A 24,450-nucleotide genomic window follows, 5' to 3' on the forward strand; every position below is an offset into this window, starting at 1 on the left:
CATGCGTCTCTCCTGTACATTAACGTGTAGGTTAATGATTTTGTCATTGCGCCTCGGCGTTGCCCTTTTAGTTAATGGCCCGAAACCTGCAATCACTCACCGCAGCACTCCCACTGCAGTCCACAGCGGCGGGAGCGGCCGAGCGTGGAAACAAAACTTATTCGGTGGAGGAGAGGAGGACAAAAATAAAATGAAAAATAAACATGAAATGTCTTTTAAAGTGTTTGTGCTGAATGCGGAGCAGGATACACTTCCTGTGAGGGTGGGGGGGGGGGGGGGGGGGGGGGTGATGGAGAGAGCTCGGAGGCAACTTGGAGTTGGACTTGAGGTTAAAGGTTTATGAGCGGAGGCTGGAGGTGAGGAGATTGATGGGGAGGAGTGTGCGCCGAAATAGGATTTTCCTCCAAGTCGTCAGAGTGCAGGAGGTGAAGTGCAGTTTGCAGGCAAGGTTGAGGAATATTTGTTTTCCTGCAGGTGTGTGTGTGTGTGTGTGTAAAAGGTGAATTGTCGGAGTGGCCTTGGGGCCGCAGGATTTATGTAGTGGAGCGACCAGTTGATTGTTCCTGCAGCCTTCTCGCTGGGGTTTTTCTTTCGTTCTGCTGGAACGTTTGACTCTCAGAATCCGTGAGCGCGATTTAAAAAAACCGCCGTCAGTCGAGGTTAAAAATCTCCCTCTGTGTTAACTTGTCACGTCCTCCCTTTTGAAATCTATCTCCGCCTCGGTGTCAAGCGAACGTGACCCAGATTTGACGCTCGGCTCTGTTACCAAGGCCACCGGCTCGAACCCCGACAATGTAATAGTGTAGATTGCATCTGTCTCACACACACACACACACACACACACACACACACACACACACACACACACACACACACACACACAGATGGATGGGGGATGCGGTTGCCATGGCTTTAACAAGATCCTGCCATGAATCGGGGGGGGGTTTAAGAGATGGTGTCACTAAGTGAGCACACGTAGGCGTCTGCTGCCTGCCTGTGTGGGCAGGTCCACTCAGCCTGTCGGGCGGAGAGAACAGACGGACGGACGACGGAAGACGGAGAACGGCGGGAGGATGATTGGGGGTGACGGGAGGAAGAGTGAGTCACGCAGGGAGAATGTATTCAGGGACGCCTGATTGGGGCCGTGTGTTAATTACTTTGCGTTTTGCGGCGCCGGCACGCTCTCTCATCAGCTCTGTTTGTCTTACGGTGGCGGGCCGGGGCCACGGGTTCCAACTGAACACTGTACAACTTCTGATGGGTGTACACACACACACACACACACACACACACACACACACACACACACGCACAAACACACACACCCAGCCTGCTTGTTTACTCCTGGAGAAGTAATTACTGCTGGATCTTGGTTGCTGTATTACTCAAGCATGTTGTGATGCTGTTGTTTTTGTGTGCGGTGCATGTGTGTGTGTGTGAGTGGGCATGTTTACGGGTGTGTGTGTGTGTTTTTAAAGGGTGTGTCTTGACTCAGATAGAGATCTGAGCACTCGGCTGGAAGACGTGTGTGTGTGTGTGTGTGTGTGTTGGGCTTCCCTCCCAGCCCACCTCGCCGGGTCTGGACGTCAGACAGTGTGTGTCTGCTTTTCTGCGCGCGCGCGCGTGTGTGTGTGTGTGTGTGTGTGTGTGTGAGAGAGAGAGAGAGAGAGGCGTGCCTCGGCGAGCGATGAACTAATGACACCGAGGCTTGTTTTTGTTTTCTCCGCTCAGCCTGATTACATAAGCGCTGACTGTAACTACTGGAGGGGGCTTTGATTGGACAATCTGTTTCTGTCTGCGTGTGTTTATGTGTGTTTATGTGTGTGTGTGGTGTGTGTGTGTGTGTGCGCGCCCGATGTGGGGTACAGTGTTCCGAAAGCGAATTATTTCAGCCGGAGGATCCGGAGTGGACCTCTGACTCCTCGCCCGGCCCTCGGTTGGCCTCCTGACGGGCGCCGTGATGAGTGTGTCGCCCTAAAACATCCGTCCGTCTACCGCCCCATCACACATACCTACACACACACACACACACACACTACTTGCACGCCTTAATCCTGGTGCACGGTGAAAGCCCCCCCCCCCCACCCTTATTGTTGTGGCCTACTTTGGCCCTACTCATGCGTGCTTAAACCCTTTATTCTGCCCCTGACCGCCCCGCCCCGCCCCCCCATCCATCCTTCATACACTACACTAACGTTCCACGTGCGCTGACGCTGTTACCACGGCACAGGGGAAGACTGGGCAGGAGAAGCCCCCTTTCCCCCCCCAGTTCCCCGAAGCCCGCCACCTCGCAGCGGCGGGGGCCGACGCGCCGGGCAGCCAATCCCGCGCGCCAAGACGGGGTCAGGAATCGCCCCGGGGGCGTCGGGTTCCCCGGCTCGACCGCATGGTGGACCGCTGCCGCGGCATCTGCGGGGTCGCGGACGGGAGCGCCGCCCCAGGCGGGACGCCCCCCCGCCCAAGCGCCAGTCACAACATTGGCGCGGCGAGTATTTCTGATGCTATCATGTTGATTGGCCGCTGACCCTTCGCATCGGCGGCGGCGGCGGCGGCGGCTGTCGCTGCACGGCTGATTGCCGCGCCGTGTTTATTCCTGGAACACCCATGTCATCCCGCCGCCGAAATTAGACTCCAGTAATTAACCGGCGAAGCTGAATTAGATTCATGAATAAACAAACCGAGCGTGATTAAAGATCGATCAGTGGTGAAGGAAAGCTGTCCCGGAACGAAGCCTGCATAAAACACCCCGATCGCAAACAGCGGGAGGCGTCTTGAGGATGAGGGAAGCTGACGACGGTGCGGCGAGTCGCGGCGAGGAAGCGGTCCGCGCCGCGTGAAGCTGCTCCAGGCCGACGCGCCGCGTCTCCCAGGGTCTCCTGTGTCGTTACTGTTCCTGTTGTTATTGTTGTTGTTGTTCGTTTTCCACCATAACCCCCCCCCCACCCCCGCCGCACAGCATGCTGCTTCCGTTACACATGTACACACACACACACACACACACGCGCGCACACACTCTGCTGCCTCAGGAGAGATTTTTCTTCAATGGGACGCTGAAGCGAGCTCATGCGGGGCTGCGTGTGTCTCCTGAACGAGCTGCAGATGTGTGTCAGGTAGCGAGAGGAGGGCGAGGGCGGTTGATGTGCAGCGCGGCGGCGGCGGCGGCGGCGAGGCCCCGACCGGGCGCCGAGGGTTAAAGTGCTGAATGAAGGCAGACAGAGAAGGGCGGGGGGGGGAGATGGGTTGTCCCGGCACAACATGTGGAGCTGCTCCTTCATGTGCAAGAGTCGGGCGGTTTCTACCCAGCAACTCACCCTCGTGCCCCCCCCCCCGCCCCCCCCCCCCGACTCGTCACACTGACACACTCTCTCACACACTCGCACCATGACCTCCCGACTCGCTGCCAGCAGACAGCTCTCGCCAAATGGCAGCTCATGGTGCGATGCGAGCACCGACAAGGGGCCTCCATAAGGCCAGTGTGTGTCGGTGCGTGTACACTCTGTGTGTGTGTGTGTGTGTGTGTGTGTGTAAGACACAGACCGAGGGGTGACGGAGGGAGGCGGGAAAGTAGGGGGGGGGGACTTGTTTTTGGCATGTTCATACACTGTGAAGTAATGAGCGCTGACGAAAGGAGAAGGTACTCATGCATGCAAGACAGTCCCGTGCACACGCTAGTACACGTGCACGCACAGTGCCGGCATGTGCTGCCGGCGTGCGGGGAGATGGGCTTTTACACACGGCGCGTAAAAGACACAGCGGCGGCGGCGGCGTGTGAGCGGCGTGTTTGCAGGCGATGGAGTCAAGCTGCGCAGACGGCGAGAAACAGGGCCACTGTGTCACTGGGTCTCACACACGCCGGGAAGCCGTCACACACACACCTTCACACGCAAACACGCACGTGCCGAGAGACAACCACGTCGGCCGGCACGAGTGCGCGTGGCGTTCGGAAGGCGGAGTCGAGCGTGCATCACACGCCGTGTCGTTCATTTACTGCTTCATTATGATCACACGCAGCTTTCATGTGTCTTTAATTCACACAGTAACTGCACACACACACACACGCGCACACACACACTCTCTTCACATGGACAGGTGAGGTCAGCAGTCGAGGGGATGGGGAGATAGCGCCTGTGGCTGGCTGTAAATTACTGTCATATTTCAGCAAGGCAAGGTGTGTGTGTTTGTGTGTGTGTGTAAGCAGCAGGGCTCCGAGCACCAACGCAGAGGAACCATGGGGTGTTGTTGATGCCGCAGTGTGTGTGTGTGTGTGTGTGTGTGTGTGTGAGTCGACACAAGAGGCCGAACGCTGCTCCTTTCACACGTGGGGGGAAGATTCACCACACCCGCTCACACACACACACACGCACACACACACTCCGAGGGGTTATCTCAAGGATGCATGCGCGGACGCTTCGAATGCTCGTGAAGCAGGGAAGTAAAACATGTGGGAAAAACAAAATAAGTGCGACAGGAAGTGAAGGATGAGGTCAAAAGGAGGGGAAGGCGCCCCGGAGCTGATTGGGGTCGGTTCACTGCCATTAACCAGGAGCAGACGGGGGAGGGCTGGAGCCGCCTCGGAGGAATGCTCCGTTAGCATGTCTGCACTCCGAAGGCATTTCTGAATGTGAATCTGCTTATCAAACGCAGCCCGGCGGCTCCCGGAGACAGCGAGACAGTGCTGCTGGATGAAACCCCGCCCGCTCCCCCAGGTTTGAAATCTCCCAGCTGCTTCTCCCATGAGCCTCCTCTCCCGATCTGCCATGGGAAAATACCTTGAGAACGGACTTGTTGGTTTTCCCTGCGCCTCCTGCAGCGGCGGCCAGACTTCCAGAGCCGGCGTGCTTATAAATACACGGAGGAGGAGTGAGGGCGTTCCTGATATGTGCGCTCGAACAAAGCTCCAATGGAAGTCCCGGCGGTCTCTCTGCAACATTATCTCACGAGCGCGCTCGTCCCGGTAAAAATAGAGCTGGATGCAGACGAGCGGCCTGTTTACGGCTGACATCATGAAGGCAGAAATGTTTGTGGGGAGAGGCGAGCGGTCGGCGGTTTATGAATGAGTCCACGAGTGTGACATTTGTGTGAAGTCCCCCACCCCCTCCGGCCAGCTGCGTGTGTGTGTGTGTGTGTGTGTGCATGCATGTGCAGGACCGTCTCCGCCTCGCGCCCTCATTGATGTGCCGGCCGGTAAACGCCGGGCCGCGACTCCGGCTGATGGCTCCGCCGTGATCTGAGCCACACAGCTGCCGGCGCTCAAGGTGAGCCGCCCGGGGCGCATAAATCTGCATGGCTAATGAGCAGCCGCCGCGCCGGGCCCACTCAGAACCATTACACAAGCTCGGGGGTGTGTGTGTGAGTGTGTGAAATGGAGAGATTACACACGTACACCTCGCGCGTGCACGGAGCACAAATGGGAACACGAAGGCTAATAGATTGTGTTGTTTTTGAACATATGCAATCAAACGGGCGTCGGCAGAAGCCGTGTCTCGTGCCGTCTGAGCCCTGCGAGGGCAGAAACGCACAAATCAATACCAACACGTCAGTGTTTTTGTTCCTGTATTTAGACAAACGTGTTCTTTCAGTTAAAAGTTAGGTCAGAGGTCTCAGGGCCTTTTAACTGCTACAATTTCGAAGGAAGAACCTTAAATGCCTTTCTCGACCGCAAGTATTGATATTTGTGGTATTTGTGGTTTTCCTGGGTATTATGTTGGGAAAGCAGAACCGTGCTCGAGTTTCAGTCTTTATTGTTCTTGGGAGTGTTTGAGATTACGGCGGGCTGGATCTCCGCAATAGACGGAGCCCGACTGACAAAGAGAGCCATAAGCCCGGCTCACGATGCAGCGGGGGGAACGCCCGCCCCGGCGTTTGCTCGCCGCGTGCGCGCTCTCCCCTCCATCTGTAATCACAAACGGTTTGTTTGTGCAGCGGGTGTATACTCCAGCAGGCCGTCTGTGACGCACGGCTTTCTGATGAGACGCCGCCAAAGCGACCGCCTCCGGTTTCCTTCAAAATGCCACTGTTCCGAAGAGGAAAAAGCATCCGCTCATTAAACGCCCTTCTGCTCTTCCCCAGGTTCCGAATTCTGCTTTCGCAACTTCACCAGCCCGTCTGGCATGATCGAGTCCCCGGGGTTCCCGGATAAATACCCTCACAATCTGGAGTGCTCCTACATGATCATCGCCCCGCCCCACATGGACATCGCGCTCACGTTCCTGACCTTCGACCTGGAGAACGACCCCCTGCTGGTGGGAGAGGGCGACTGCAAGTACGACTGGCTGGACGTGTGGGACGGCCTGCCTCAAGGTGAGAGCGGAAATCCCCCAGAAACCACAAAAACAAAGCCTGTTTCCCGTGACGCCACTTGGTTAGAAGTACCACTGCATGTAGAATTCCTCATTTTTACCAACAGCTCTGAAAAATTCTCACTCCGTGTGGAATCTGTCTTCACCCATTATGGCGCCCGGACTCGCACGTCCCTTTGAAAAATCGATGTTTTCCAGCGGCTGACCCGTGCGGCCGCCCACATTCCCGCTCCCACATTTGCATCACAGTCCCCCAGTTCCCGAGCGGCCGTCGCTCTCTTTGAAGCCTCACGTCCCGTTCCGTTAAACGGAGGAAACGTTATTTCACGCACTGAAGCCGGGGAGTGTCTGGACACCTCCGAGGAGCAGGGCTTTCCCGTGGCCGCCTCGCCATAATAACACCCTTCGCAAGCCCCCTTCCTCATCCTCCTCCCTGCTTATCACCGGCGCTTCCTTCCTCCTCGGGGCCGGCGAGAGCGACGGCCACGATGAGTATCTGTCTGCGCCCAATGGGAAGAGTCCAGAAAGAAAGTGGTCAGCAAAAAAAAAAAAAAAAGAGGATGTTATCAGGGGCTTTGATCGTGACCGCTGCAGGGAAAGTTGACGAAACCCAAATTAGCGCCGGCGAGCGGCTCATTTCTCACCTCTCACATGCTGCGTTTTCTATTCTTCTCTCTCTCTCTCTTTTTTTTCTTTCTCCAGCCAAACTATGAAGCAAGGAAACGCGGATTTTGCTCTAATTATTCCACTTTCAGTCGCTATAAAGGGATCCGAGCGGATTTTAACGTTCTAATTATAGCCTCAAATTTGGGAGCCTTGATAGCTGAAAACAATTTATCCCATTCAAAGTTGAGAATTAGGAGCAAATTAAAGTGTAACCCAGTTCCTGCGAGCCCAGTCCTCGGGCGGAAAGAGAGGGACGGGAGGCGAGACGGGAGCAGGGTGAAGAATTTGGTGTCTGGCAAAGAAAGTGTCTCGAGACTATTGTAATCCTGCTGTTTTTGTGTGAGTGTGTGTGTGTGTGTGTGTGTGTGTGTCTGCAGCTGATCCCAGTGCAGCTTTTGCATTAAGGCAGGGATTCGGATTTCCCTGCTGGGCTCTGGCTGAGACACACATGGCAGATGGAGGGATGGACAGGAGAGTTAAGAGTGAGAGAGAGAGAGAGGGATGATGGGAGGAGGTGGGGGTGGGGGTGGGGGGGGGGGGGGGCGGCATGCTGTGACTCATTAGACAACACTTACTGAAGCAGCATGGCCACTGGAAACCTGTGCACTGCCGAAATGGAAAGAACACGCCGCTCCTCACTCTTCTCCTCTCCAAACCGATAATTTGGTTTTTGTGTGTGTGTGTGTGTGTGTGTGTGTGTGTGTGTGTGTGTGTGCAGTGTCCCCCCTGATCGGCCGCTACTGCGGGACCAAAATCCCCCCGGAGATCCAGTCGTCGTCCGGCCTGCTGTCGCTGTCCTTCCACACCGACATGGCGGTGGCCAAAGACGGCTTCTCCGCCCGCTACAACATGACGCACAAAGAAGTCTCCGACTGTGAGTCTCTCCTCGCCGCGCGTGTTTGCAAAACGCCGCCCGCGCTCGGCTTGTTTACCCGCTTTCAGCGGCCCGCGCTCTCCTGTCATCTCGTCTCTCTTTCTTCATCTCAGCCTCTCCGTCTCCTCTCGAATGCTCATTTCAGTCTCTCCCTCTCGGAGCCTGATTTCTCAGAGGCAGACTGTTTTTCTTTGAGACTGTAAATTAACTTCACTTCAATTTACCTCCGCTCACATTCTCAGCCCGCTTTCGGTCTCCCTTTGTCCTTTTTTTGTGTCGTCTGAATAAACCTCCGTAAGCCTCGGCGCGCGTGTCTCAAAATCCTACGACTTTCTTTGTAACGGATCGTCCTCCTCCTCCTCCTCCCCCTCCTCCCCCTCCTCTTCCTCCCGCCAGCGTTCCACTGCAGCATGGCGCTCGGCATGGAGTCGGGGAAGATCAGCGACGACCAGATCTCGGCGTCCACCACCTTCTACGACAACCGCTGGCTGTCGCGCCAGGCGCGCCTCAACAACGACGACAACGCCTGGACGCCGGCCGAGGACAGCAACAAGGAGTACATCCAGGTGCGGCTTTGGTTTGGGAAAAAAAACTGAAAGTTCACTTTCGGAGGACAATACATTCCTCAGTGATACTCACGCGGAGGAAGAGCATCTTGTGTACAGTGAGCACACACACACACACACTCACACACACACACACCTATAAAGGAAATGGAGGAACTGTGAACTGATGATAAGGAAGTGCTTCTGCACTCTCAATCTTTCCTGTCTGGAGCACACACACACACACACACACACACACGCACACGCGAGCGCGTGCATACGCAGAGCGGCGAGGAGCCCGTGATTGATGAAGGCGCTCTCCTTGGAATGCATCTCAACACCGTGCCATTGATCTTTGCCTCCAGCCTTCCTCCGTTTGCACACATGACAATGCGCACACACACACACACTGGAATCCCACCTCGCTCCCCAGCAGCAGGCCACAGTCGGCGTCCGCCGCCCGCCGCCCGTGTGACAGATAGACGCAGCAGCTGCTCCGTCTCTGGTATCTACATCAGCGCCGAGCGCCATAAATCCTCTGATCTCCACATTTCTTCTTTTTCTCCGCTTCCATTGCTTTCTAATCTGTTCCGTTTCGCGGCGTCGCACACATTGTCTCGCGTTTCCTCCTTACAGGTCGACCTTCACTTCCTCAAAGTTTTGACGGGGATCGCCACGCAGGGCGCCGTGTCCAAGGAGACCCAGAAGAGCTACTTCGTCACCACCTTCAAGCTGGAGGTCAGCACCAACGGCGAGGACTGGATGGTGTACCGCCACGGCAAAAACCACAAGGTAAGCGTTTTTGTATTCCCGCCTACGTTCACGTGTGTCAGAGTAATTTATGGAAAACAAATCTGGAAGGGGGCCGGGTCAAACGCCAGAATGCATTATCATAACATTCGGCTTTCCCTTTCGAAAAATTAGATTTGAACTCTCGTGGGCGGCTTTTCGAAACGCACTTCGCAGCTGTTTTGAAAAGGCCGCGGCGTTCATTCCGAGGGCGACGTCGAAGGATGCAACGTTCCTGAAGGACCCTCTCCCCTCCCTCCGCTCCGAGCCGTGACCCCGGTCATGAGTTCGCGAGCGAGAACCCGGTGGAGACAGCGAGAGGAGGGCCGACCTGACAAAACAAGAACAATGGAGTCCTCTGTGCGCCCTCGCCCCGGCCCGCCGGTTATCACCTCTTCCTGACTTCACGCTCGCTCGCGTATAAACACACACACCTGGGTGTTGTTTACGCCGCGCCCGGCCGGCTCGTTCGGTGGCGTGGGGGCGCTCGGCGTGAGCCCCCCCCCCCCCCCCCACCCCCCCCCCCCGTTTGCTTGCATGTCAGGTGGAGCTTTATGAGCGTTGTCACGGTGCGACCGACAGTAAGCCGGACTCCGGGGGGGATTCCACCTCTGCCCCTCGTATCTGGGTTAAGGTCACCGCGGATTTCAAGCAGAAAAATAGAGAGTGCAAGAGTGGCTGGAGGAGGAGGGGTTAATCCACACACACTTACCCATAAAGGGAGCCACCCCTCAGCTCCCCCCCCCCACACACACGATGTTCTGTGTGCCGGTGATTGGTTTGGGTGGGGCCAGTGGGGGGTATGTGATGTGGAGATTATGGAGGGAAACGTGGATTTGACTTTTAAGTCAACATCTGTGCAATTTATTAGAACCCTCCAGACGACCCCCCCCAACAATCTCACATACACACACACACACACACACAGACATGCACAGAAGCACCCCCCTTTAAATAACCTCTGGCTGATCTCTCCGTCTGGAGATTTGTGCGTGTGTTCGCATATGTATATGATGTGTGCCTGTCTGTCTGCGCTCTGTAATCTGAGTCCACTAATCTGTCTGCACAGAGAGGAAAGAAAAAAAAAAAAAAAAAAAAACAGCAGCAACGCTCGGACCCTCTCAGACGCCGGCTCAGACAGATGCATCAACATGAGGTTGGGGAGAGATTGCGTTGCATTTGCGGGTGGTTATACGCGCGAGATCAATAAAAGACGGGAGAATCTTCCGCAGCAGGAGAGGACGGCGAATGTTTCGTCGGATGCTTCGGCCTTTATCTTAAATGTTCAATCGGCTGAACTGGCCGGTAAATGCTGAGCTTGAAGTGCAGTTTTCCATCATGGTGGAGAACGGCTGATAGATGATATCATGCTTTAGTGGGAATCGCAAATGGCAGAATGCGTCACGGCGCTTTTATGCGAAATCCCTGCAGAAATGGATGCAAATGTCATCATCATACGGCGAGCGAGCGTTAAAGAGCTCGTCGTAAATGGCATGTTGTCGCTCAGCGCAATGCAAGCAACACTGAGTCACTGCAGAGGAGAGGGGATCTCACACCAGCAGAGCTGCAGATCGCAACGTGAGAGAGTCTAAGAAATGATTCTGGATCTCAGATTGTGACTTCTCGGGGGTTTGTTGGACATTTCTCTCATGTGTCTTAAAACTGAGGAGAGCCCGCCGCCCTCAGGTTCTCCGGTTCTCCTCCGGTCCCAGCGGCGCGCAGCCGAATCTTCCGTGACCGCTAATCCAGCGCTCGCCCCGTACACACTCCCAGCTCGCTGGTTCTAAGCCCCCCGAAGAGCCCTTAAGTGGTTGGAGCACCGTTCTCGGCAGGGGGTCCCGTAATGACTCTGGATTTGGTTCTTCTAATTGTCATTTAACAGCGAGCTGGAAGCTACTGTGGCTTTGGAGGAGTGTGTGTGCGGGGGCGTGTGTGTGTGTTTGTGCAGGGCTGAGCCATGAGTGTGCCTGTGCATCAGATATGAATCACCCGCGAATAAAAGTGTGTGTGTGCGAGTGTGTGTGTGTGTGTGTTATTGGGGAAAAAGCACTTTGCAATTCATCGTCTGGATGTGTGTGTGTGTCCTTATTTGCTGCGCGAGCAAAGGTCAGAGGATTTAACGGAGTGAGAAGGGAGTGTGACAGGAGGGGCATTGTTGGAAATTGAGCTTTTTGTTAAAGAAATTGAGTCGCAGCATCAGAAAGGCATTCAGCAGGCGCGCCAGCTTTTTTTTTTTTTCTTTCTTTCTTTCTTTTCCTCATTTTCTGCATGCCAACACATTTGCAACCTGACACCCATGTGACTTGTTAATTCTCAGTAACATCCGTCGCATACGCGCCTCATTACTTGATGAGACGTGAGGACACTCAGGAATCGCACGGAGATGCTAACGCACAGCTGATTTCTGCAGCGTAGACACACACCTGCACCCTCCAAACAAATTAAAGCACACAGTGTGTGTTTGTGCGCGTGAGGCTGAGCTAAAATCTGCTCAACACGTACACTGCCCCACCTTCACGCTTTGTTTTTTCCCTTTATCCTCCGCGCCGTTAAAACTCGCACACGAGACGGAAAACACTGTCAGAGGAAGGAGTCGTTCGCCAAAAGGCCTCGGTTTCAGGGTTTAATGAGATCCGGGGAAGCGTCCTCTGCGGACGGAGGCGTATTTACCGATCTGGATGCTGGATGTTTATAAAAACTCGTTTCCCGGTGACCTCGTTCTCCGGAGAGGTCATCAATAGTTAAATACCCGCGGTGCCGGCAGCCGCCGCTGTCCACACAAACAAGTCTGACCGTCGCCGGCTGCTCTGTCTGGCTCTGCGTGTGTGTGTGAGTGTGTGTGTGCGCGCGTAATGGGGTCTTCGTTATATTTTCATGACTCTCCACACCAGGAGACACAACATGACGGCATTAATTATTCACCCACCTCGATAGCGCGTCACGTGAGAGGCGGGGTCCGCAAAAAGAAAGAGGAAAAAAAAACAACCGGTTGTCGGGCAGATTACTGAGGTGGGCCAGAGGACACGGGGCCAGAGGACACGGGATCAGAGGACCAGAGGACACGGGGCCAGAAGTGCAAACTGACGATTTGCTCTTCACTTCAATTTTCTTTTTTCAACTCTGTTTTACTTCCTCCTCCATCTGAAGACTTCCTCCTCTTTACACTCATCAAACCAGCTCTCCTTGTTTCGGCCTTGAGGAGAGAGGGTTCAAACACGAGGCCCGAGGGCCAAAACCGGCCCGCAAGTGGCCACAATCCGGCCCGCCGGACCACCAAGCAAATTGGACAAATTTAAAAGAAAATGCTGATTTTCTTGGCAAATTTCCTCAAAGTAGCAGACATAAAGCTAGAATTAAAAGGTTCTGCTGGTCATATTTCACCGGTCCAGACCAGCTGAGGTGAAGCGGGCCTGATTGTGGCCTCTGGATTCAGACGTGTCGCTCGATGACGCTCAGATCGCCCGCTGTTTAAACTGTGAGCGGCTCTGAAAAGCTTCATTCCTCACAAGTCAAAAAGTAACCACCTTATCACCGAGCTGGTCAATGACCAACCATCTGCTTCCTCAGGCCGCTGACCTCTGACCTCGGAGGTATTGGGGTCAGGAGTGACCTCTCAGGTGTCCTGGAAGCAGAGGACAGAGGAGGTTCCTCTCCTCCGCCGGAGAGCCGTTCTGATTGAACAGATCCTTCCTTTTGCGTGTCGCTGGCCGCCGTCCCGGCTTTTATCTGAAAATGAAGACAAAAGAAAAGCAGCTGGCAGGGTTGTAATGCTCCAGCTAATGGCTTTTGAGTGATCGGGGTGGGGGGGGGGGGGGCATTTTCAGCGTTTGGAGACATTTCTGGGAAGCTTAAGTTGGCAAACATTCCCCAAATGTTTTTTTAAACGTCCGACTTTTTGAAAGTAGACTTTTATTTAATGGAAACATACACGCTGCCTTCCCCGTCTGGACTCCTTTAGAGTCCTTTTTGGATAAAAGGTGTGATCTCCATCATGCTTTCGGTGAGTGAGTGGGATCCTATGAAGGGTTAAACGGTGCTTCCTGTCTCGGTGATGAGTGAGTCTGTTGTTCTCGCCGTGGCTCGCTGCCTCCTCGTCCACATTTTTCTCATCATATTCCTAAATTCTGAGCTCTGTCCTGCGTTCATCCCCCGTCACCGCTCCTCATCTGCTTCTAACTATCCTTCGGGGGGGGGGGGGGGGGGGGGGGGGGGGGGGGGGGGGTTACTTTTCCCCTCCTCGCCGCCGTTTTCCGTCTCGCTCTTTGTTTGAGACGTCGGAGAGTGGGAGACGGCGGCCCGACCCTCCCATCGTGCGCTCGCCTTTGTGTGAGCATGCGTAGGTGTTTACATAACCCCCATAAGAGCTCACATCCACTGCTGTGCCTCTGAGGTAAACAGAGCAGCTGTCGATCCTCGATCCAGCCGCAGATACAGCAGCGATAGACCCGCTTATCTGTTCAAACACTCACGCCGCTTTGTATTACCGCTGTCAGCTCCGCTTGATTTAATCAGGCCGGGCCGAAAATCAAATAAAACCCCGGAGCAGGATTTTGGAGTCGTATCACTCGTGGTCTTTTACTGGTTGGGGAATTTCTGGAATATCGTTTTTGAGAGGCGTGGGAATTTTTCACATATGGGTCGCATTGCATTGTGGTATTTCCAACTCGCACAGAGAAGCAGTCGGATTTTCACTTCAGATTAGGATAAAAAAAAAAAACAAAAAAAAAAAACCATCATCAAACAGCAGGAAGCGATCAAATTTTTTAGGCTGCGGGCGGATTGCTACGTTTGATCGCGTTGAGCTCGGATTCCAGTAAAAGAAAAACCATGTAGGGACCTGTGTTGGGTTGTTGTGTGTGTGTGGGTGTGGTGTGTGTGTGTTTTTCTAGAAGTGACGGCTTTAAATCTTTAATTCGGCTGCTTGTAGCTGCTAGTCGCTCGTCGCTGTGTGAACTGTCGGTCACCGCCAGCCAGCACGCTCCACCACAAACACATCCAGTCGGTGACACTCAGCAGTCGCTTAAAAGACGCTTCCTCCGCTTATCTGTGTGTGTGTGTGTTCCTGTGGTTTCCCGTGTGTGTGTGGTTTCAGCCAGTGGCCACCTACAAGAGGAAGAAAGGCGCATGAGGGTGAAAGAGGAGGTGCGGACAGATCGTGTGGGATCTGGAAGGAAACGTTTGAGATGAGTGGAGTGATGTGGTGAGAGCGGAGGGAAGCGGATCACTCACGCACTCCGCCTCGCAGCGATCCGGGCCGATTATCTCCACGTCAAAACGCAAGGTCCCCCCTTCAGCTTCATGGAAACACTCGATCGCAGCTTTTGAGCACAATATTACAGCTCGTTTCAGTTTTATTCGCAGTTTGATGTCTGGAAGATCCTTGAAGCAGCAGAACGCAGAATAAGTTCTTGTTCAGATAATGGCATGGGCGTCAAAATCACAACAGCGGATTTGTGAAAACATTCAAATTAAATTCTGCAGAAATTGAAAAGGCTTTTGTCCACTTTTGTCTGAAGAGAATCGTTTTTTCTCTTATTGAATCTTTCCCATTGTGAGGGCTTTGATTGAGGACATTTGGTAAATATGTTGTAATCGAACGCCGGGCTGTGTGTGTCGTCACTCTGCGCACAATCAGCTGAGATTTAGCGGTGACCTCCTGACGGCCGCACGCCGCCGGCGTCCGAAGCATCTCCGGGAGCGGCGGGACGCTTTCCTGCCCCCGACAGGAAGAAGCCGGACCACCCGGCCGCGGCCCCGCCCTCCTGGCGGAGGAAGGGAGAGCTGCTCCGGACGGAGAAGTGAAGTGAATTTCCCTCCTTCCTGCCCACCTGGGGGGGAGGGGGTCACGTCTCCCACGGCTCCCTCCGGCGGAGAGGTGTGTGTGTGTGTGTGTGTGTGTGTGTGTGTGTGAAAGCCCCATCCTTCACTCGGGCTTCCCAGCCTCCCGGCGCTGAACCTTTGACCCCAAAACACACCGACAGCTGGGCCGGCGACACCGGATTCCGTGTTTGGGTTGTCTGCGCTCCGTCCGGCCCGCTACTGTGCACGTGAAGCCGAGCGAGGCCGTGCACCGCGGGAGGGCGTGAACGCAGCGCATAAGATCTATTAAAACACGGAGAGTGAAGCTCTTTTCCTCCTCCTTTCCCGCAGATCTTCCACGCCAACACGGATCCGGCCGAGGTGGTGCTGAACCGGGTCCCGCAGCCGGTCCTGGCCCGGTTCGTCCGCATCCGGCCGCAGACCTGGAAGAACGGCATCGCCCTCCGATTCGAGCTCTACGGGTGTCAGATTACAGGTGCGTGGAGTTCCTCTCTTCCTTTTGAATTAAAGGCCTTTATTTAACACCCCTCCCCCGTATGGATCCTGCAGGTGGACCGAAGAGCTCAAACTTCAGCCCCCCCCCCAAACGGCCGCGCCGCGGAAAAACCTGCTTTTAGTTGATCAATAGTCTTTTGCACACAGATGCCCACAAGTACATTTGCTAATGACGACTGCGTCATTCTGAAAACAGCAGAGCTGCTTGCCTTGCACTTGGCCATCCCCGCTGTGCTGAGTGCAAGTTTCAATATAATCCACTTTCAAAAACATTTAACTTCCTAAACTGTGTATGACACACACACACACGCGCGCGCGCGCGCACACACACACAGCGAAGCTACACACACTGAGCATTGTGTATTTATGCTCTCTCTCCCACGTTCCCCTCCTCCAGTCTTTTAAACATAGCAGCCCTCGGGCTAATTAAAGGAAACTTCTCCTCTGTTCTTCCACCAGTGTCAGTTTCCTTTTTCAGCGCTCTCCCACGTCTCTCCGTCTTCTCGCTCTCCGTCTCCGGCTCCCTCGCCGCCGCCGCCGCCTCATTTTTTTCCCTCTCATAGTTCTGGATCCTTTCTTTTTTCTTTTTTTTTTATTTTTTGATGTGTCCTCTTTGCTCGGCGAGCTCCTCCACGTCGAGAAAACGAGCGCCGATCAATCTTTCATGGCCCGGCGTTGGCGCCGACATCAGAACCTGTGATTCGCAGCAGCTGCTGTTCAAATAGCGATTAGCTCTTACAGTACAGGTACATCTGCGCCCGTTCTAAATTTAGCAGGTGACCTCAAAAAAAGCGTGCGCAGCTTTTTGAAATGTACACACACACGCGCACACGCAGCCGCCCACCTGCCGCACGCATAAACACACACCCGGGCAACACACTTCCTGTGCTTTTAATTCATTATTTACATCTCCTGCATTTGCAGTGACATAACAGCATGAAACTTTGATCTGTGTTCTCTTAAACCGTCAGCACAGCTAACATCTCCCCATCTGCCTTCCTCCTGCGCTGCCTCTCTCGATCCGTGTGTGTGTGTGTGTGTGTGTGTGTGTCTTCGTCTTCTCTGGCTGCCTCCCGGCTCTCACTCCTCCCACCTCCAGCCTCTCCTCCTCTTCCTGCTCTCCTCTGGAGGCGTCTCTTCGCAGCGTTTAGCGTCTCCGAGTCTCTCTCTTTTCGTTGTCTTGACTCTTTGCCGCTCTCGTACCTTCTTCATCCCCTTTAATCCTCATTTCTGCCTCTGTCCACGTCGGAATGCGTTCCATTTCTGAGTGCTTTCAGGTGTATTTGAGGCCGTTTGAGGCCAAATGTAAAGAAACATTGCGGCGAGCAGCATTCAGGGACGCTCAGACGTGTGTGTGTGTGTGTGTGTGTGTGAGATGTGAAGTGCACGGATGCCCATTCAGCAGCGGTCTCTGACATCTGCTTTTATGGCGCTAATGGCGGGCTAATTGCGTATTGAGCATGAGGCCGCCGTGCTGCGTTTCTCAGACTCTCACCTCATCCCCTCCCGTCTGAACTCCGAACTGCTCCCTGGCGGGAATGTGTGTAACCGGGGGGGTAAAACTCTGCCCTCTCTGCTCTTTACCAGACGCGCCGTGCTCAGACCTGCAGGGCCTGCTGTCCGGCCTGCTGCCCGACGCGCAGATCTCCGCCTCGTCCAGCCGGGACATGGTGTGGAGCCCCGGCGCCGCCCGGCTGGTGGCCAGCCGCTCCGGATGGTTCCCGGCGCCGGCGCAGCCGCTGGCCGGAGAGGAGTGGCTGCAGGTAACACGCGCCGCGGAAACCTTAACCTCAGCTCCTGCAAATCCACAGCAGCGTCACCTGCCAGCGGGCGAGCTCCAGATTCAAATGAACCTGCTGTTGTTGATCGGCACGCAGAGAAAGTCAATAAAGCAACACACACACACACACATTACAACATGTGTTGCACATTTGATTTACAAAGAAGCAAACTATTGACTCGAATACATTTTTACACAGCGTGAGCGAAGTGGAAACCAGCTCCAGGGCGGGTCATTACGCACCATGTATGTAGCGTGAGTTTGTGCATAACTGGAGCCACATGACTCCTTCAGATGTAACCACGAGGGGGAAAACCCGTCCTGAGTTTTTCATGTTCCGATCGTGCAGCCGCATCCGAGTTTGATCTGTGACGATGCAGATAGCAGGAGAATCAAATGCAGCGCCACATGTTGCACTGATTAATCCGTGTTGCTCAGTCGCTCCAATCAAAGCTGCAGCATGTCGCCGTTTGGCTCTGGAAGCTGTTTGTGTGTAAAACACGTGTCTGATCCGCACGACGCTCGCCGTTCCGTCCGCAGGTGGACCTCGGCGTGCCGAAGACGGTGCGCGGGGTCATCACGCAGGGGGCGAGGGGAGGAGACGCCGCCGGCGGCGCCGCCACGGAGAACCGGGCGTTCGTGAGGAAGTATAAAGTCGCCTACAGCGTGAACGGGAAAGAGTGGAACTTCATCATGGACGTGAAAACCAGTCTTCCTAAGGTGAGCGGGGGGACGGCGGCGGCGGTGGCGGCCGTGGCGTTGTCTCACGGCGTTCGCTCACGCGCTCGTCTCCTCCGCGGCAGATCTTTGAGGGCAACACGCACTACGACACCCCGGAGCTGCGCCACTTCGAGGAGACGGTGGCGCAGTACGTCCGGCTCTACCCGGAGCGCTGGTCCCCCGCCGGCATCGGCATGAGAGTGGAGATCCTGGGCTGCGACCTTCCAGGTAGGGCGCTCCTCCGGACAGATCCCTCTGCACGCCGTCTGCACGCCGTCGTGATGGAGGAGCTGAGAAATGAAGAGTTGTATTTTCTCACCTGGAACACGGGAGTTGGTGGATGTTGCTCAGCGGGGAGTGGACAGGGTTTGCTTTGGAGGAATGTGTCCCCAGAGAGAGAGAGAGAGAGAGAGAGAGAACCAGAGCTTTGGTTCCAACATGGTCTGTTACCCAGATGTGCAGCAGCACTACTAAAGACACACACACACACACACTCACAAACATATGCACGGTCGCTGTTTACCCCTCCCTCTGCGCCTGAACAGGCTGGATAGGTTTACCGCGCTCCCGCCAGTCGCCCGCCGCCGTCATCAAGGTGATTCATCTGCGTCTCAGGGAATATGGAGAATCTCGCTGCGTCACCAGAAACTCCCGGGGAAAAACACGCGTCCGAAATATTCGCAAACACTCAGGTGGAATCGCGTCTTTGAAGGGAAAAGTTGGAGCAAACAAATGTTGAAAAGATCAAAAGGGGATCGACACAAATTCAGCATCAGGTCTTAATGGGCCGAGCTGCATGCTGGGTAATGTGAACCCGTCTGTTTTTCTGCGCGCCTCATCCATCAGAATGTATAATTATCCAGCTTAATGGTGGAAGAATATTTGAAAATGCGACCGAATGCGAGTCGTCGGAGCCTCGTTTCGCGCACCTGGTCCGCTGGCGTTTCGTTTCCCCTGCAGAGGATCTCCCGCCGCACGCAGGAAGCGGTGTGTTTTACATTAACCAGTGATTGACGAGTGACCTGTGGCGACCGCGGCGTTTAACAACCGGCGCTCGCTCGCTCGCAGAGACGGAAAGAAAATGAAAAATCAAGAAGCCGGGGTTTCTTTTTCTTTCTTTCTTTCTTTCTTTTTTTTTCTTTCCCCACACGGAGCTGAGTTTTATCAGATGGGAGCGGCGTTTCGGAGGAACGCCGTCGTTAAGGGTCGCGCATTGTTCACAGACCACCAGGACGCAGCGGGGAGAGCGGACCACCGCTGACACCCTATAAATCATTCACTTCCCTCCCCGCTCAGGCTATTTACTGTCTCCCTGCCTGCTCCGGCGGCCCCGGTCCCGCCGCTCCTTTGATTTGGTGGAGTTTGAACGTATCGGCGGCTTCCACACCCGAGCGAAGCTCGTCCTCCACATGGCTGCCGTTCCGTCTTTCCCCACCCCGAGGCCCAGTGCGTGGGTTTCTAAATGTTTTTGTTCTTTTTTTTTCTTTTCTTTTCTTTCTCCCCCCTCTCCTCGTCTGTTACTCATCACTCACACCTCTTTTCCACGCTCGCTGCCGAGGGTCCCGACTCCTTCTGTTTCCCCACACACACACACACGCACACACACACGCAGCAGCCTCGACGCTGACAATTTTTCAGTATACGTACTCCCACAATGAAAAATGCATGAGCGCAGGCAGGAAGTTTTAGAGAAGAAAATATCTCATCTATTCCTGGAATCATTTTAATCTCAGGAGCGCCGAACAGTGGAGCTCATGCATGCATACACGGCTGGAACGCAAAGCTCGTTTCTCACTCCTCCAAAATCTGACGGAATACGGAGAAGCTGCCTGATCATAACAATAGTAATAATAATAATAATAATAATAATAATAATAAAACACCATGGTGGTGGACTTCAGCTGCTCCTGTGTGAGTGTGACAATTGGAATCAGGTAGCTGTGGAGAAAGTTAGTCACTGCAGTGTTTCTAAACATGACAATTGTGTGTGTGTGTGTGTGTGTGTGTGTGTGTGTGTGTGTGTGTGTGTGTGTGGGTGGATGAGCCCTTATCTGATCCGAGTCCAGCGGAACGTCAAACAATACCTACTTGTCTTTCTCATCGTGTTCTTTTGAGTATGCGTGCAGGAGCATCGATTCGTCAGTGTGTGTGTGTGTGTGTGTGTGTGTGTGTCACCAACTGCCAGGGAGAGATTTACAGAAAGGCTTTTTACATAATTGAAGATTTTTTTTTTTCCTCTTCTCTGACATATTGCTGACTCAGCTTCTTTTAGAGTGAGCAATGTCTTCTGTGCAGGCAGAGTCGGCCCTCGCCACCCTGTGTGTGTGTGTGTGTGTGTGTGTGTGCGGAGGACCGAGCCTTCAGGAGATGGTCTCATTACGTGCACGTGAGCGTGCGCCTCCATTATCCACGCCATCGGCTCCCCTGAGTCCCCGTCTTAAGTGCGGGCGTCTCGTCGATGCCTTGCTTCATCACCTGCAGCGGCGCTTGGACCAAAACCCGAGTTAGGCAGGTCACATACGTTAACACACACACGCACACACACACACACACACACACACACACACACACACACTCTCAGTGGAGTCAGTTCCATTCCCGTTGCCCTCGACACTCCTGTCACACCCGGGAAAGGTCAGCACATTTACACCGTGACAAGGCCTGACCTTTGAAAGCTCGGAGTGCTCAGGAGCCCGGCGGAATCTTAATGCGCCGCGCCGCGTGTTCTGGCGCTTATGTGTGTTTTGTTTCGACGCACACATGTGGGAAAGGTTGCAATGAAAAGGCAAAAACAAGCTGCGGGAAACAGACGGAGGACCAGGACGAAGGGACGGCCGGCGTGCACGTGACGGAGAGGAGAGGAGCGCGGGACGGGCGGCCTTACCTTCCCAGCAGGCTGCCAGCGATAGGAATCTCATTAGGCGGTTAATGGCCGGCATAAAGGACGTGACATTAACGCTGGGTTAATGTCAGACGCCGTCGCCAGCTGTGGCCGCCGCTTTCATCTCCGCCGCTCCTCCAGCCGGGGCGCCGTCGCGCTCGTTTCCAGGAAGTTCTTTCAAGCAGATCAACCGTGCGTCGCTCGGCGCGTGTTGGCTGTGTTGCGTTCAGTCGTCCAACCGCAGAGAGGGAAACTGTCACTGATTTACATGCAGGTGTGTCTCTCTCTACTCCAGATGTTTGAAAAGACTCGAGTGAGACAAAAGCTGACGAATAATTATGGATGATTCAGATCAGCAGACTCGCAGCCCCTGATGTCAAACCGGCGCAATCCGCTCCAGTTCAGCTGAGTAAAAGTGACAGAAAAACAAGTCGGCGTTCAGATGTGCTAATGGCGTGATGAAACCGACGGGAATGGAGGAGCGGCGGCGGCGGCCCACGCTCGCTCCTCCACCCGAACTCCCACGACACGCCGGGGTCGGCGCATCTGCTCCCAATAACACGCCGCTCTTCCCCTGTTCGCATTCCAGCCGCGGCCTGCTCCACATGTGTGTGTGTGTGTGTGTGTGTGGCAGCTTTAAAAGCACAAACCGTGCATGTTTGTAACACGTGCTTCAATATGAGTCAGACTGTTACAATAAAATCTTCAAATGTGAGTTTCTTAGTGGGGATGGAGTGTGTGTGCTCGCAGTGCGATCATCCCCTCCAAGGTCACAGGCAGTGTGTGAGACACATCCATCCATCAGCCTGAGCGCCACTCGTTTGTGTGTATTCTAATGTGTGTGTGTGTGTGTGTGTGTGTTATTCTGCATCTGGACATGCACACTTACACTTGTGTGTGTTTTGGACAGACTCTGAAGCCGGAGCTCTCAGACACGTCCTGACAGGCGCCCTCGTGGGTGTTTCAGCTATCTGAGTCTCTTCTGGACGCCGAGCTCAGAGAGTGAAATCCGTCCCAGCAGGACGCTCGGTCCGACTGTCTGTCTGTCCGTCCGACGGTGTCGAAGCGATCAGCTCCGCCGCTTCACGCAGAAGTTTGTTTCCAGCTGCGGTTTATTCACGGCGGCGGCGGCGGACCGTTTCTCCTCTCGTTCCGTGGCAGTCTTAGCATGTTAGCGGTTCGTTCTGGGGTGTAAATAAAGGAGGATTTATGGTTGCAGTCGTCGTTGTCATCGGAGCGAAAGCACCCAGGCCTGGAGTCTCATGTAACCTGGCGGTTTCAGAAAGCGTGGAGTGACTGGATTTGTTTGTTTTCTGTTATTTGTACCTTTTGGCCAGACGTTGGAGCTGTTTCCAGCCTTCGTGCTGATAATAGTGAGCGGCTCGGGTTGCGGCAGGAGTATCAGCAGCTTCTGAAAGACGCTGTGCTCCATTCCTGTCTGCCCCGTTCTGGTCTCGTCATTTCCCGACCTTTGACCTTTGCCCCGTGTTTTGTCTCTTCTCTTGCAGAAACCACCACGCCCGCCGACACGGCCACGCCGACTGCGCCCCCGGACGTCCAGACCACCACGGTCCCCGTCACCACCACAGGTGAGCCGGAGAGGACGAGCGCCGCCGGTGCGATTCCCGGCGGCTCGGCCTCTGACACCCCCCCCCCCCCCCTCCCTCCTCCTCCCCTCTTCCTTCCAGCCGCCACCGCTCCCCCGTCGGACAGCGCGTGCGACTTCGACCGCGACCTGTGCGGGTGGACGCACGACCCCAACGCCCCGCTGCTCTGGTCCCTGCACAGCCACGGTGAGTCGGCCGGCAGCTCTTCCACGCGAGGGGCTTGTTTCCGATCATTAAATAGACTCTTTCTCCTTGTGCTTCTTCATTTCAGCCCCTTTGGGTTTTTTTTCTCAATTTGATTAAAATAATTCCGCTCTAATTTCGCGGCGACATTGTCTTCCGGCCTCGCTGTGCTTTCCGAGCGAATGAGGATGGAAATGAACTGAGAGACACACACACACACACACACACACACACACACACACACACACACACACACGACGCAGCGCCTCGGCAGGAAGGGGTTAAGACCCAGTAGCTCCAATTAAGTGGAGAGCAGGAGTTTCCAGAGAGCAGCGGTTACTCCCAGCCGGCCTCCGCTGCCCCCCCCGTCACCCCCCCATGACGCCGCAGCACACTTCCATCTCCTTAGACATTCCTTGAAGAAATCATTTCCCCTTCACACACAGCCGCAGATCAAAACCTGCAGCTTTTGGCATGTTATTAAAAGCTACAGAGGCGGAGTCCTGCTGGGTTTAGCCAGCCACCCCCCCCCCCCCCTTTTTTTTTTTTTTTTTTTTTTTTACATGTAGTGCTATTTATAATTTGTCACAGGATTGTTTTCCCAACCTTGTTTTAAAATTCATGGGTTTTTAGCCAGTCTCCATGAAACATTCAGCATCTCTGCAGCTGCACAGAATTAAACACGAGCTTCGGTTTGCCCCGGTTTCTTTCCCTTTTTTTTTTTTTTTTTTTTTTCCCCTGAAATTGTCGTGTCACCTGGGTCATGTTGGGCTCAATAACACGGCGGCGGCGGCGGCGGCGGCGGCGTTCCTCCAGTATGACCTATTTAGGTCATAACCGGGGCTTCAAACGCACCGTCTTTCATCAGGCCGGCTCAGATTAGTCGGGTTGGGGCTTTCATGTATGAAGTATCATTTCCAGCCGTTTTGACACGCCGCGCCAGCCTTTGATTTTTTTTTTTTTTTTTTTCCCCCCCTCGCAGTGTCAAAGGTCAGAAACTCCAGCAGGATCATTATTTCACCGCTATCGCATCACTGTTTAATCCCCCGCAGGACTGCGGCATGAATCCGCCCCGTAAACACCAACTCACTCGCGGTTTGGAGCAGGGGCTGTCAAACATGAGGCTCGCGGACCAAAACTGGCCCGCAAGAGCCTCCGATCCGGCCGAACCACCCAAGCACGCCGCCAGTAAAAGCTAGCTAACTAGCGTTAGCCTCAAAGCGATGCTGTATCATCCCATCCCAGGCTCCAGTCCAGGCTTGGGGGGCTTTCTGTCAAAGCTGAGTCCCCATTGCGAGCTGTCTGGACCGTGTGTGTGTGTGTGTGTGTGTGTGTGTGTGTGTGTGTGTGTGTGTGTGTGTGTGTGTGCTGCAGTCCTCCTCGATTCAACACAACGCGATGAAGGAGCCTGTGACGCCTCGGTCACACTTGCAAACGTTTCAGTGTGCACACTTTTCTCAAGAAAATGTGTCTCATGCAGCAAGGGAGAGCTCACTCTAACACAGACACACACACACACACAGACACACACACTTGTTTCAGAGCTGCACAGGGCCAAGGGACAAACTGTCACACATACTGTCTGAAGTGTCACACAGGCGGCGCTGGGCGTATGGCGGGCAGAGGGGAGCTGTCAGACCGGAGGAAGACTTGTCCCTTCAGACGCAGCCTGTGTGTTCTACACACACACATACACATACACACACACACACACACGCACACGCACACAGACAGTAAAAGGTTATCAGTCCAGCCAATAACCTGAGCTCAGATGCAGTGTAAACACATCCT

General features: G+C 54.4%; 1 protein-coding gene across 1 annotated transcript in view; it reads left to right on the forward strand.

The window, feature by feature from the left end:
* LOC115383774 (neuropilin-2-like) overlaps window positions 1–24,450 on the forward strand; it is a 50,376-nt gene that overhangs the window by 17,347 nt on the left and 8,579 nt on the right. Inside the window, 11 exon segments of the mRNA XM_030085953.1 lie at window position 262; window positions 6,070–6,300; window positions 7,684–7,839; window positions 8,236–8,405; window positions 9,021–9,176; window positions 15,324–15,468; window positions 17,076–17,251; window positions 17,809–17,988; window positions 18,072–18,216; window positions 22,378–22,458; window positions 22,558–22,662. Of these exon segments, the coding sequence (XP_029941813.1) occupies window position 262; window positions 6,070–6,300; window positions 7,684–7,839; window positions 8,236–8,405; window positions 9,021–9,176; window positions 15,324–15,468; window positions 17,076–17,251; window positions 17,809–17,988; window positions 18,072–18,216; window positions 22,378–22,458; window positions 22,558–22,662 (1,546 nt within the window).

The sequence above is a fragment of the Salarias fasciatus genome, assembly GCF_902148845.1.
Source record: "Salarias fasciatus chromosome 23 unlocalized genomic scaffold, fSalaFa1.1 super_scaffold_20, whole genome shotgun sequence".
Lineage (NCBI taxonomy): Eukaryota > Metazoa > Chordata > Actinopteri > Blenniiformes > Blenniidae > Salarias > Salarias fasciatus.